Source organism: Elephantulus edwardii, unplaced genomic scaffold (assembly GCF_000299155.1).
Source record: "Elephantulus edwardii isolate Elephantulus edwardi_28Jun2011 unplaced genomic scaffold, EleEdw1.0 scaffold00042, whole genome shotgun sequence".
Classification (NCBI taxonomy): Eukaryota; Metazoa; Chordata; class Mammalia; order Macroscelidea; family Macroscelididae; genus Elephantulus; species Elephantulus edwardii.
The window spans coordinates 17,907,299-17,922,874 of record NW_006399792.1 but is presented as its reverse complement, the minus strand read 5'-3'; the positions used below and the strand labels follow the sequence as shown (position 1 = coordinate 17,922,874).

General features: G+C 37.4%; 1 protein-coding gene and 1 pseudogene across 1 annotated transcript in view; both read left to right on the top strand.

The window, feature by feature from the left end:
- The window catches only part of LOC102853298 (39S ribosomal protein L1, mitochondrial-like), a 123,646-nt gene extending 114,522 nt beyond the window's left edge, over positions 1–9,124 (top strand). Inside the window, exons 8-9 of the mRNA XM_006885335.1 lie at positions 7,574–7,655; positions 9,006–9,124. Of these exons, the coding sequence (XP_006885397.1) occupies positions 7,574–7,655; positions 9,006–9,124 (201 nt within the window). The remainder of the gene's footprint in view (positions 1–7,573; positions 7,656–9,005) is intronic.
- Positions 9,125–9,516: 392 nt separating this feature from the next.
- Positions 9,517–15,576, top strand: part of LOC102852878 — a 35,161-nt pseudogene continuing 29,101 nt past the window's right edge.

Genomic DNA, 15,576 nt, shown 5'->3' with positions numbered 1-15,576 from the left:
TACAGTGCACACACAGCATTCTTTTGTTAGCCTTTTCACACCACCAGTGGTAAATACGATAGCTTTTACTAAATTCTGTCTATCCAAATAGTGGGAGTGTAACTTAAATACTTTTGAAAGAGAATCCTATTAAGTATTATGAATATTACTTTTAAAGAAATAACATTCCTTGTAAGACCCAGTTACAAATTATAATTTCAGATACAAAATTAAGCATTTTTAAGACGGGTTTTATGGAAGCAGTGATAAATAAAGCTTTTACCTAGGATCCTCCTTCTTATTTCATTGTAGATCTTGGTGACAATACTAACTTATTAAAGTGTTCTAAAGCATAAATCATATTAGAACTTGTGATTGCTGAAATTTTCATGCATTTGGAGAGAAATGATGCCTTCTAAAAATGAGTTGGCCAAGTATGAGTCCTTGAACTTACAGTGGTCTTTTCAATAGTTATAAGTTTCACTTTTATGCAGTTATATGGCTTTCAAAGCCTAAAATATTTACTGTCTTCCCCTTTAGAGAAACAGTTTTGCCAAACATAAAATATAAGTACGTAAAATATAAGCTAGGGTAGGGATGGGAGTTTTCCCAGTTGTAGGTAAGATGGCGTGAGCACATAACAGCTTGTCTCTCCCACTGAGTAAATCTATTCTAAAGCCTGGACAGAATCTACAGAATAGTTATTTGAGGACTAAAATGTAAACAGAAAGTATATTGGTGAAGACTCAAAATTGAATTATTACCAAACTGGTGATGAGTTTGCCATATTTTCCTCTCTTTTTACCTGGCTTGATCTCAATACAATCTGAAACGAGAAAGTATTACACACCATGGATGAAGGGAGTTACAGACATTTGTTAGTTCTTTCTCTCCTAGTAGGAGCGATGTCTCCTGACAGGGTGGATGTAGAAACACGGGCATCTGAAACTGTGAGGTGGGGAAAAGTTCCTCTCTGATTAGCATAGTTTTGGATACAAGAGGTTACAGGCAGACACCTTTTGCTTTTTTTCTACTCTATCCTCCTGCCAGTTGGCTCACATTGAAGGAACAGTAGCAGAACAAAGAAAAATAAAATCATGGTTTATTGGCCAGAGAATAATAAAGAAGAACCCTTGGGATCCTGTATGGACTGGAGTTTCTTAAGAAGAGGAAACACCCTGAGAATGAATTCCTGGATTTGAAATTAATGCAGACTACGTGCAGTTTATTCTTGTGTGATTTACAGCCTCCAAAAACCCTCTGGAGAATCAGCTATGAGTTGATTCCGTCTCAATGGTATATAACAATAACATGAGAAAAAGTCAGTGAACTTGAAGATAGAGCATGGAAATTATCCAATCTGAAAAAAAGAAAAAACTTCTTCCTACCATTAGAAAAACCTTTCCGTTTTCCTCAGAACTTGCTGTGTGAGTATGTCATAATTTGGTCATCCACATTCCTTCTGTTAGGCATTCAGATTCTTTTAGAGATATCATTATTATCAGTATCTGTCCTGGGAACATAAATCTTCCTGTTCCTATGCATAGAATACATTTCATGATTTGTGAAATTGTTTATTGAAAAGTTTTAATTTAGTGATGTACAAACATGGTATAGGTTCTCTTCTTACAGCTGTGTTGTGTGTGATGATGTCTCAACTTAGTCAGGTGCAAGCATATACATGTTAGGCAAATCTCATAGTTCCAGTGAATGTCAGGACAAGTAGCCGACCCACAGTGCTATTCTGTTCAAGCAACTCCTTTGTGAGTCAGTGCTGACATAAGTTAAATACCTTTTGTTGTTACTTATTTCTACTACCAGTATCTGATATTTACCTGTCTTTAGGAGTTGGATTATTGCAAGTGCTATGGGTCTTTCTCTATGCCTGTATTTTAGTATAGGTAATTCTTATAACATTATATATTGATTTTGTGTTCTCATTTTCCTTTAACAGTGTCTTTCATGCTTCCCTATTTCATTAGAAAATCATTCCAAGTCTTTTGGTACTTGTATCATAATCTGTTCTGTGGCTATGTCATAATTTATCCAACTCCATTCCTTGGGCAACTCAGCTTCAAACTAACAACTAATGCTTCTTAGGGTATGAAACACTGAATATGGTCACACTCTCGGCCTTGTCTACAGCAGAGTTGGTGTCAGTATTATAACAGTGAACTTTGGAGTTGTGAAAGCTGTTGGACACTGGAGCAAGTCCTGTTGTTGTGTTTCATTAGAGTCAAACATTTTTAGTGTCAAACAGTTTTCTGTCTGCTGTCACTCCCATAAACAGGTCACAACCTGTTATACTACAGTGTTTTGAATAGTAAACCATAAAACTGAACATCTAAGAATGATAACATCAGCATACCTAAATGTACTTCAGCATACATATGTATGTAGTACATGTTACTGACAATAAGTTGTATGCCTCTTAACTTCCCAAAATGAATGATTATTTGTTCCAAGTGGTTTGTTGTAACTTGAATACATTGTAAATCAGGGATTACCTGTCAGTAAAAATGTAATCTAATCTGATGGTTTGTGAGGGTACATGTTGAACTGCTAGAAGCTACCAGCCACTGTTTGGGAGAAACATGAGACAGTCTGTTTTTGCTAAGATTTAAAGCCTCAGAAATCCAATAGAAGATAGCCATGTCTCTTTGGCTCAATGACAGTTCTTGTTTCATCTTGTCAAGTCACTTATGATCCAGAGCAACCCTCTAGACCTTGCTCTTTCCTGCTTCATTCTCACAATCTCTGTCATGCTTAATTAAGCACATTGTTGCAGTCACTGCATCAGTCCATCTTGTGGAGGGTCTTCCTCTCTTTCACTCACTCACCACTATTCCCAGCACAGGCTTCTCTGACAACGTTCTCAAAAGTATGTGTGATGAAGTTTCACCATCCTTGCCTCTAGGGAACACTCTAACCACATTTCCTCCAAGATAGAGTTGTTTGTTCTTTTAGCAGTCTGTGGAATATTCAATACCAGTTCAATATTCAATTTTTTTTAAATAAAATTTTTATTTTGTATTGGTTTACTTTCAGAGTTCATATACATTGTTTTTCACACTGGATCTTTCCCATTTCCTTTACCCACCCCACCCTCCACCCATCAAATTGTATGATTCTTTGATTAACACCCACACCCTTGCCCATCTTCACCACTCTGTTCCCACCCTCCTCCCATTGGATCCTCATACTCATTCTGTAGTAATGTGTCTTATAAAGTGTTTGTCCTAATGGAACGGAGTTATTTCACTTAGTGTAATGCTTTCTAGTCCCTCCCAAGTTAGGTAGTAATTTACAAAATCATTGTGGCCTGCATGCTGTGTAATAGTGCATTGTATGAATATCCCATAATTTCTCAATCCTTTCGATTAAGGTTGGACATTTGGGCTATTTCCATGTTCTGCTAATATATCTTTTTTTAATTTTATTTTATACTGATGTATTTGTACATATACAAATTTGGACTGCTAGGAAAACAAACAGATTCATCCTGGAAAGGGTCAAATCGAGCGGCTCCTTGGAGGCAAGGATTCTGAGGTTCCGTCTAACATACTTTGGACATGTTGTAAGGAGGGACAGGTCCTTGGAGAGGGACATCATGCTTGGTAGGGTGGAGGGACAGCACAGAAGGGGAAGGCCCTCTATGAGGTGGACTTATTCAGTGACTGGGATAATTGGGATGGGAATGTCAGAGACAGTGCGATTGGCACAGGACAGAGCAGAGTTTAGGGCTGTTGTACATAGTGTCGCTATGAGTTGCAAGCTACTCGGCACATAACAACAACATACTGATAAATTTACAAAGTTTGAATGCTTAGTTTTTCACATAAGATCCTTCTCATTTCCACCTCTTTGTCTAGGTATATGTTTGTATAAGCATAATTAAGTGTTCTGAAATTCCCATTCTTATAAATGTTAGCCATAACATTATGGTCCACACAGTTAAATGACCCACCCAGCCATCAAATTCTGCAACCCTATGATTAGCACCTCTCCCCATCCCTGCCTGTCCTCACCCTTCTACTCCCCCACCAATCCTCATACTCATTCTACAATACTGGTTTTATACAGTTCAGTATTTGATTTTAACTTTGCTCCCGCCACCGCTAAAGAATCAGTTCTTTGATTCTCCTTATTCAGTGTCCAACTTTCACATGCATTGGAAGGAAATGAAAGTATCATGATTTAGGTCAGGGATACCCCAGTTTTGAGCTGACATCCTTGCACTTACCACTTAAAAGGGCCTTGACAGCAGATTTTCCAAGTGAAACACATCATTTGGCTTTTTGATGGTTGCTATCATGTGTATAGATTGTGGATCCAAGTGAAACGAAATCCTTGACAACTGCACTCTTTTTTCTGTCAGTGATGTTTCCTGTTGGTCTAGTTGCAAAGATTTTGTTTTCTCAATGTTGAGTCGTAATCCATATTTAAGACGTAGCCTGAGACTTGTAGTAACCCTACGTACAATAGCCCTGAAACCTTCTATATCCTGTGGCAACCTTATTGTCTCTGGTACACCTACTCCCATTACCCCAGTCACTGGATCAATCCATCTCATTGAGGGTCTGCCTCCTGTGCTTTCCCTCCTCTCTTCCAAGCATAATGTCTCTTTCCAAGGACTTGTCCCTTCTTGCAACATGCCCAAAGTATGTCAGACGAAGCATCAGAATCCTTGCCTCCAAGGAGCAGCCTGGTTTCACCCTGTCCAGGACAAACCTGTTTGTTCTTCTGGAAGTCCATCATATATTCAGTACTCTTCTACAGCACTAAAGCCCAAAGGCATCAATTATCTTTCTGTCATTTCTAGTCATTGGCCAGCTTTCTGATGCATAGCAGGTAATTGCAAAGACTATGGCCTGGATCAGGCCCACCTTAGTCTCCAGGCTGACATATTGTTCCTCAGTACTCTGGAGAGGTCCTTGACAGCTGACTCTCCCAATGTAATTCATCTTTTGATTTCCTGGCTCTTGGTACCAATAGTGTTGATTGTGGAGTCAAGCAAACTAAAGTGTTTAACAGTCTCAGTCTCCTCACCATCTGTCAGAAAGTTGCCAGTCAGCCCAGTGGTGAGAACTGTAGTCAGCAAAATATTAGAGAAGTCTTGACAAGAACGATGTATGGATGTATTTTGTTTGTATAGAGAGCTATATTAATTATCACAGTAATTCCACTAAGACGTGTAACTTTCCTTTGAATTATTTGTAGTAGACATCCCTAAGAAATATCTAAAGAAAAGAGGCACTTAAAATACGGACAAAAGTGTTAAGCTGTATTTCAAGCATTTTTGCATATTTAAAAACTTCTCTTAAAATAGATTCGTTAAACCATTAAAGGCATCCTAATAATGAAAGATAATTGTTTTGCATTTCTAAAGCCTGTGCTATTAATTTTAACTTGCATTGGAGATGACAGAATTAAAATAAGTCTGCAGAAGAACAGCTACAAATATCAGGGACATTATATACATATTTAGTATAGATTATAACTGTTAAACACCAGATTAGACATGATTTTTCCTTTAATTAGTTACTTTTCTAATTTAACTTAGAACTGATCTTTAGCAAGGGGAAAGCACCTTAGCTAGGGATAGGGTGAGGTTCAGATCTATTGTTCAGAGGGTTGCTGTGAGTCATAGTCAACTAAATGGCATGCAACATGAACAGGACTACGATGATTAGTTGATAATAGAAAGGATGACTTGAAGTAAGTAAACAGTTAATGTTCAGTTCTTCACAAACACTACAATAAAAAAAGCATCAGTTCTTATTTATTCACTGTTTAACCTTCACATATATATGAAGTGATTTAAAATACCTTTGTTTGCTTCAGATGCAACATCCAAATCCTCAAGGTAACTGCATGTTTTTTAGCACTGTAACAAGACCTTTGTTCCCTAATGCAGTAATACATTATCTGATTACTTCCTTGCTGCTTCTCTGAATTGTGAATCCAAGTAAAAGAAAATCCTTGGCAGCCTCAATCTTTTTTCTCTTTGTCATGATTTTGCTTATTAGTCTTGTTACAGGGATTTTTGTTTCCTTTATGTTGAAGTGTGATGTGTACTGAAAGCTATAGCTATTGAGCTTCATTAATAAGTGCTTCAAGTTTTTTTCACTTGTAGCAAGCAAGATTGTTTTACCTACATGTTGTTGTGGTGGTGGTAGTGTACCATCGAGTCAGAACCAACCCATGGGTGACACTCGATGAGTGAATACAGTGACAGAAGCAATCAGCTCAAGTATGTCAGAGATGATGAGAATGGCACATGATAAGACAGAGTTCAGATCTGTTCATATGGTCACTATGGGTTGTACTCAGTTTGGTGGCACTTAACAACATGAAGTATTAGCATGACTTTTTTCCCCTCTGAGGAGTCCCACTTTTAAAGTGTTGCAAAGTGAAAGTTCCTTCAATAATGACAAAACTTTCTATTTGGGTTCTGTCAGTACCTCATGCCCAAGTGTGTAATTAATAAATACTGTCTGATGCTGATAAGAATAATTTTTACCTCAACAGAAGTTTTTTAATGCTCATATGGCACACTTTTCACAATGGTCTCAGCATCATTGGAAAATAGAAATCTTGTTTGAACTTGACTTCTCTTACTGATTGACATTCGACAGTTAAAGTTATTATGTTTTGTATGGACTTTAAAAATTTATTTGAAAATAATTTATTTGACAAAAAAATGTATTTGACAAAGTAAAAAAATTCTCAAAACATTGGAATGTGATATAACTGGTTTTAACAGGGCATATATGGAATGAATGATGTTTATTTCATTTGAATGATAAATACCAAGACTTTCAAAAGGTAGAATCCGGCTTTCAGAAATTTAAGAATGAAATATATTTTCCATAGTCACCAAAAACAAAACAACAAAAAAACAACCCAACCCCCAGAAATGAAGTAAAAAACCAAACCAAAACAAAAAACAAACCAAAGCCCAAAACCAAACCAAAGAAAACCCCACCAAAAAACAAACAAATAAAAAAAGAATGGGACACATTCTCTATTTGTTACAATTTAATTTTTGCTGAGTGGTAAGATAATTGCTATGGCACAAATGTTTGAAAATTTAAAACATAGCATCCTGAAAATATCTACCTGTATGATATGTTAGAGATATGTTGTCTGAATACATGTAGTTAGGTGGTTTTTATTTCAGACTCATAAAAGCAAACATTTGCTTAGTTCCCTTTAAAGTAAGTTAACAAAAATAACTTTGAGAGAAAAAGATCACTAATTCCTTGGAGCAGGACTAGGAGATGGTGTATTTTGCCAGATATATTCTTTGGGGAAATTGCTTAAAAGTCAAGGACTCTTCAGTGGAACAACTTCAAAGAGCTTTGCAGTAATTTTTTTTTATATAAGGTAATTAAATTCTGGCATGTAAAGACATGTACATGTAAAATTTTAAAAGAAATGTAGAGATTTTTCTTTCACAGTAATAACTCAATGGGTAATTTTCATTAAGTAGCATTTAAAAAACACTGTCTATTTAAATTACTGAAAACAATTCTCCAGATTCTATAATCTCAATTTCCTATCATTGATATTATGTATCACTTTCTTTCAGCTGGATATGTCAAGTGATCAGATAGCTGCCAATCTGCAAGCTGTTATCAATGATGTTTGTACGCACAGACCCTTGAGTTTGGGTAAGTATTCTCTGAAGGTAGACTTCAGTATAGCCCATCAGTAATATTATAAAAATATAAAATATTAAGAAAACACACATTGATTTACAAGTACAATAGCATCAATATTGCCAGTGAATAAATAGTGATATTTAATTCTCCAAAAGATTTCTTGCTACCTTATTCATTAACTGTACTTGTCCAGAGATGAGGTCTCCTGTTTTAATGTTAAGAAGGAATCCATTTTGCAACTTTGCAAATCATATTAATTCTATCGTTAAATGTAACAAAATTTGATAGCAAACTGATTAGTTTAATCTTATAATAGTGTTAAATAATAACTAAAAGGATTTATAAAATTATAGTTTTTAAGCCACACCATTCTCTTTGTAAGTAACATTAGCAATTGGTTCTTCATTCATTTTTTTAAAAGAATAATGATTTCATCATTTCCTGAGAGTCAGTTGTTATAAGTGGGATAATTTCTGGAAAACAGTTTGACTTGATTAAGATGTATAAGCTTGAGCCATGTGGGTCTAGTTGGCTAGGAATAGTCGATAGCTCATTGTCATTTTCATTGTGTCATTCAGGTTCACGTGTGGGTGAAGCCAAGTAAGGATCCCTATTGAATGCACTTATAAGTGCAGTTTTATGACCAAATTTATACTTAATACTCAACCTTAAGCTATTTTTCTTCCCTTTCTGTGAGACTGAAACACACTGAATAAATATATCATTGGTTATTTCTGTTGTCATTATTGAAACATGGCCATATTATTTAGTAACAATGTAAATATGGATTCTTACATTCCATGGAAAATTGATTTCTGTATCGAATCCTCACTATTAGGCATATAATGATGCAGAGTAAAACCTCTCAAAATATTCTTTTTTGGGCCTTTTCAAATTGAGCCCCTTAATTTTGTTCTTATGAAAACTTCATTTTTAGGGAATTCCACTCAATATTTGATGTCACAAAGGTAGCATCTGTGCTGGCTGTTTTAAATAAATATTTAGAATATTTTCATCAAATGTGAATATCAGCACCTGCTCCCCTCACTGTTGACTTTGCAGTAAAGTAAATTCTATGTGATTATCTTCTGGAAGAAAGAAATGAATTATTAGTGAGTATGTGTAGTTCCAAGGACAAATCTCTGGTATCCTAAAGTATAAGCTAATTTCTTTCTCCTCTAGAAATGGAATAGTTTTCCATAGTTTTATAAAAATTAATTTCAAAGTTCAATGATATCAGTGTTTTTCAAATAAAAATATGTCATGGATTCAATAAGGGGTTTTTTGGTGGCATACTTGTATTTACTTCATACGTGTCTATGGAATAAAGTAAAAGTTGATTTTTGTATTTCTTTCTAGGACCCTTTGTGGTACGTGCTTTTCTTCGTAGTTCAACAAGTGAAGGTTTATTATTAAAGATCGATCCTTTGCTGCCTAAAGAAGTAGAAACCACAGAAAGTAACACAGATGCTGCCTGAAAATGCTGATTTTGAAAAAATTTCTAATAGATTAAGAAGCTACACTGAAAATTATAATACTGTGTAAAATTTCCCCCCCAAAAAAATCTTTATTTTAAACATAAGAAAATAAATTTTTTTCTATGTCTGAAACTACTTTTTAGATCCTGTCACATTCTTTTCCTTGGATCCTGGTTCTACCTACTGGTCATTTTAACAACGGTTTCTTATTTAATAACTTGCCTTTGAGATCCATAAAAGTCTGAGGGAATAATAACATCCCCAGATTCCATAAGAGAGAGAATAACAGAGTCATTGAGCTACAGTAAAAACACAGCTCTTTTTGGAAAAAGAAAATTGAATGAAAATGTTCATTCTGAAGGTTCCTTAATATAATTTACGTTAGTGTGAATATGGAAAACGAGCCATTAAAATGTGTGATGAAATGCCCAAAATCACTGCCAGTAAGAGAGATGCAAATCAGATACCATTTCACTCCAGTAGCAGTGACAAAGTTTAACTTTTTTTTAAAAATTAATTTCATTGAACATTTACAGAGATTGTGGATTTCCATTCGTTCATTGTTGCACTTTTCTCCCCGCCCACCCAACCCTCACCTCCAGTTCTTTCTTCTCCTTGAAAAGCAAAAGAAAAACTCCTTCATTGGTATACAATCCCCCCGCACTCTCCCACCCCCACCCCGAGTATACTCCACTCTGCAACTCTCATTCAGAACTCTTATGATAATTATAAAGTTTAACTTTTTAAGGACAGCAAAACAATAAATGTTAGAAAAGATATGGAGAGATTGGAACTTTCATACAGTATTGGTGGGGATTCTAAAATGGTACAAGTACTCTGGAAGTCTTGTACTCTGGTGTTTCCTCAATAAGCTCAACATAGAAATTGCATATGAGCTATCTGCTAGGAATACACATCTAGGAAGTAGACCTGAGACACAAATGGAGATTTGTACACTGATTTTCATAGCAGCATTACTCACCATCATAAGAAAATGGAAACTGCCCAGATGTCCATCAACAAATGAATGGATTGAGAAACTGATACATTCACGCAATGGAATTGCACTCAGGTGCAATGATTTTGAAAAATACTATGTTACATGAGATAGGTTGACGAGCATTATGCTCATTGAACTAATTGAGTCTCATAAGGAGAATTACTGCATAAGAGACCATTGTAAAAATAGAAGGATGACTAGCAGGATGTGTGCAAGGGCCTCAAGGGAGGAAGCTGAGGGTGAGGAGCAGGGAAAATCATGGGTTCACAGTGTTGGGTGGGTGGGGGAGGGGGTGAAGAAAGCAAGTAAAATTCAGTGGAAACGTGAAAAGACAGGGTAATAGTGGGCACAGATTGATGGTGACTGATACTATAAAACAAATGTGTGGGAATGATTGTATAAAATGAATGAAGGAATGTGTGAAATAACGTGTATGTGAATGAAACTATAAACGAATTTTGTATACAGACCAGTGTAAAAGAAAAATAAGTTCTAAAAAAGTTTGAATAGGCTTTTGGTTTTCCTCTTGTTGTTAGATGCCGTTGAGTCGAATACGACTCAAAGTGACACTGTTCCTCTTAAGGACCATCAGTTTGTAATAAGAGCAACTCTCTAAGGACTATGCCAGAGTGCTAATTATAATAGCTTGTAATTTTATGGTCTTTTTAATATAGAGGATATTGTGTTTTCACATACTTAACCTAAGTATACTTAATCCTAAGTATATATATTAGTTGTTTGTTGAGTGAACATCCCTATGAGGTACATAAGGATGGCTTTGTTTATAGATGACACATCTAAGATTTGTAGAATCATTCACTGTTGATTGTGTATTTTTTTTCCCTTCGGTATAACACTTACTCTCCCATCACACCCACCAAAAAATCTTTTTTTTTTTTTTAATTTCTAGAAATGACATTTTTTTATATGGCTAAAAGTGTAATGTAGGTAAAGATCTTAGGTATTCAAAAGCTGCCATTTGGATCACAAAAAAAACCAGAGCAAGAAAATGGTGGGAAAATTTTCTTTAGGCCGGGCCATTCTTTTTTGTTTTTTGGTTGTTTGTTCTTGTTCAATTTTATTGGCATCGTGTTCATATCCTTTCAGAACTTGGCCCACACCCTCAGTGTAGACCTCTGGAAAAAAGGGGCCGTGTTCTGTTAAGCAAGCTGTAAGGCAAGGCAGATCCTAGGGAGGGAGCTGAATTGCCAGGATTGATACCAAGAAACAATTAATAATGGGCAAGTGGAGAGTCGGGAGGGGAGATGAAGAGAAACGTCTGCTGACCCAAGGATATCACAATCCCAAGAGGAGTGACTTCTAGAACAAAGACCAGACAGTGGGGTAAAGCCCTATATGGATTACAGAGTGTTAGCCCCTAAGAATTCGAAAATCCAGCTAGAGGCAGTATTCTGTACAGTTGTTGATTGCCTTTGAGTCAAGCAAGACTCATGGCAACCCTATGAACAAAAAGGCCTGAAGCTCCTCTACAACTATGAATATTTATCAAAGTTCAGTTTCTGTAGACACAAGAATTATATATGCCTTTTACCAAAGACTTAAGAGCCAAAAAGCTTTTCATCTCTCTAGGGGGAAACTGTCCAGTTCCCATCTGTGTTTAAATTTTCCAAAAGGTTGATTTGCTTAATACAGTGGTGTGTGCAATGGATAAACTGGCTGTCATTTCAAATACTAAAATTCTTGTTTCCCCTTTTTTCTCCTGCTCCATGCTTCACTCTGTTAGAGCAGCATCCTGCTATAAGAGGGAAAGGAAAATCTTAACAGACCTGTCCTAGGCAGGACCATTCTTAGGTGTTGTTAACTTCTTGTTGTTGTTATGTACCTTCAAGCCGCTTGCGACTCATAGTGACCCTATGTACAAGAGCCCTAAACACCGTTCTATCCTGTGCTAACCTCACCATCTCAAACACACTCATTCCCACCGCTCCACTCACAAAATCGATTTATGTCATCGAAGGTCTTCCTCTCCTGCGCCATCCCTCCACTCTCCCAAACATGACGTCCCTCTCCAAGGACCAGTCCCTTCTTACAACATGCCCAAAGTATGTCAGACGAAGCTTCAGAATCCTTGACTCCAGGGAACACTCTGGCTTCACCCTCTCCAGGACAAACCTGTTTGTTCTCCTAGCAGTCCATGGTATATTCAACACTCGTCTCCAGCACCACAGCTCAAAGGCATCAATTATCTTTCTATCATCCCTATTCACTGTCCAACCCTCCGATGCATAGCATGTAATTGCAAAGACTATAGCCTGGATCAGGTACACCTTAGTCTCCAGCCTGACGTCGTTGCTCTTCAGTACCCTTGAGAGGTCCCTCACAGCTGACTTTCCCAATGCAATTCGACTCCTGATTTCCTGGCTCCTGTTACCAAGAGTGTTGACTGTGGAGCCAAGTAAACTAAATCTCAATCTCTTCATCATCCATACTGATGCTGCCAATTGGCACAGTGGTGAGAATCGTTGTTTTCTTGAGCATCAGTAGCTAGAAAACACGGGCTCGGTGAGAGAAATGAGGCTGGAGATAGAATGATAAGAGTTCTGCACATTCAATGATTTATTCATTGCAAATACCTTTTTTTAAAAAATTTTTTTATTTTATTTTTTTGTGTGTGTGAGTGTACCATCAGATCAGATCTGACTGGTACAGGAGGAGATTGTCCCTCCTTCCTCAGCAGAGCATCTGGTGGATTCGAACTGTGCGCCTCTGGGATGTCAGAGCTCCTTGCCACTATGCCACCATTACTTCCCGCAAATACCTTTTATAAGAGACATAAACTCAGGCTATACACATGGATCTCTCCTGATGGTATGCATAGGAATCAAGTCGATTACATTTGTGGAAAGACTCGCTAGAGAAGCTCAATATTAGCAGTGAAAACCAGGCCAGGTGCTGACTGTGGGACAGACCACCACCTACTCATATGCAAGTTCAAGCTGAAGTTGAGGAAAATTAAAAGTCCACAGGAACCAAGATTTGGCCTTAACTCTGTCCCACTCGAATTTCAAAACCATCTCAGGAACAGGTTTGAGGCCTGGAGCACCAATGAGCATAGACCAAATGAGTTCTGGGAGGATATCAAGAAAATCATCCATGAAGAATGCAAAAGATCATTACAAAGGCTGAAGAAGAGGAAAAGACCAAGATGGATGTCAGATGAGATTCTTGAGTATTGCATTAGATCACCGAGAAGCCAAAGCTAAAGGAAGAAATCAAGAAATCAAAGAGCTGAACAGAAAATTTCAAAAGGCAGCTTGGGACCACAAAGCAAGATACTATAATGAAATGTGCAGAGAGCTGGAGTCAGAAAATCAAAAGGGCCAAACCCACTCAGCGTTCCTTAAGCTGAAGGAGTTGAAAAACAAATTCGAGCTATGGGTGGCAATACTTAAAGATAATTTGGGCAGAATGTTAAATGATCCAGGAAGTATAAAAATAAGATGGAAGGAGTACATAGAGTCACTGTATCAGAAGGAATTGGCTGACACAGAGGAATTTAATGAAATAACATAAGCAAGAACCTATGGTGATGAAGGAGGATATTCAAGTTGCTCTGAAGGAATTGGCGAAAAAACAAGGCTCCAGGAGCTGACTGCATACCAATTGATTTATTTCAACAAACAGAAGCTGCCCTGGTGGTGCTCACTAAGTTGTGCCAGGAAATCTGGAGGATAGCCAGCTGGCCAACTGACTGGAAGAGATCGATATTTGTTCCCATTCCAAAGAAAGGTGACCCAACAGAGTGTGGAAATTATCGAACAATATCATTGATATCACATGCAAGCAAGATTCTGCTGCAAATTATCCAAAAACGCTTGGAACAATATGTCAGCAGAGAACTTCCAGATGTGCAGGCTGGATTTAGAAGACGTTGTGGTTCTAGGGATATTATAGCTAATGTTAGATGGATCTTGGCAGAAAGCAGAGAATACCAGAAGAATGTCTATCTGTGCTTCATTGACTATGCAAAGGCTTTTGACTGTGTGGATCACAACAAGCTATGGCTGATTCTGAGAAGAATGTTTGATTGTGCTAATGCGAAACCTATACTTGTACCAGGAGGCAGACTACATGGAGACACTACATGGTTCAAAATCAAGAAGGGGGTCCATCAGGGATCTATTTTGTCTCCATAGCTTTTCAATCTGTATGCAGAACAGATCATCTGAGATGCTGGGCTGTACGAGGAGGAATGTGGCATCAGGATTGGTGGAAGAATCATCAAAACCTGTGTTACGCAGATGACACAACTCTACTTGCTGAAATCTTGTTGTTAACTGGCCTATGAGTAAATTATTCACTATCCTTCCATGTACCACACTAATTTGTGTGGAATCATTAACAGTTTTCTTAGGGATATTACTGCCAATCTCAGATGGATCATGGCTGAAAACAGAGAGCATGTCTATTTGTGTTTTGTCGACTTTGCAGAAACATTTGACTCTGTGGATCTCGACAAACTGTGGCTAACATTGAGAAGAATGAGAATCCCTGAACATTTGATTGTGCTCATGTGAAACCTACACCTAGACCAGGAAACTGTTCTCTGAATGGAGGAAGGGTTCAAAATACAGAAATGAATGTGTCAGGGATGTATCCATTCTCCTTGCCTTTTCAATTTATATGGTGAACAAATCATTTGAGAAGCTGGACTTTATCAATAAGAATTGTGGCATCAAGATTGGAGGAAGACTCATCAACAACCAGCATCATGCTAATAACACAACCTTAATTGTGCTTTAACTGAGAAGGACTTGAAGCATTTGCTGCAGAAAGTCAAGGACTGTAGACCTCAATGTAGATTACATCTCAACATTAAGAAGACAAAGATCCTGGGCCAGTAGGCAGAGAATCATAATAGAGGGAGAAATGATGGAGGGTTGTCAACAATTTCATTTTGCTTGGATCCACAATCAGCAATCTTGGTACCAGTAGTCAAAAGACGAGTTGTATTGGCAAAATCTGGTGCAAATGACCTCCCCAGAGTGCAAGAGAGTGATGTTGTCCATCTACAGGCTAAGGCATGCCTGATCCAGGCCATAGTCTTCTCAATTGCTTGTTATTGAGAAGCAATTGCATCTTGAGAGCTAGACTATGATTAAGGAATAGGTCCATGTTGCAGAGGGTGAAACTAGGCTGCTCCTTGAAAGCAAAGATTCTGAAGCTCTGTCTGATGTGTTGCAAGGAGGGACCAGTACATGGAGAAGGATGTCATGCTTGGAAGGGGAGAGAGTCATTGGAAGAGAGGAAAACCTGGTCAGGTGTGTTGACACAATGACTGTGGCAATAGAGCAGCATTCAGAGCCATTGCTTGCTCATCAGTCAGGTCACTGTGAGTCATAGTTGACTTAATGACACATAATAATAAAATTCTTTTTTTTAATTAATTTAGTTTGTTTATTTTTCATTTCAATGAACATCTACAGAGATT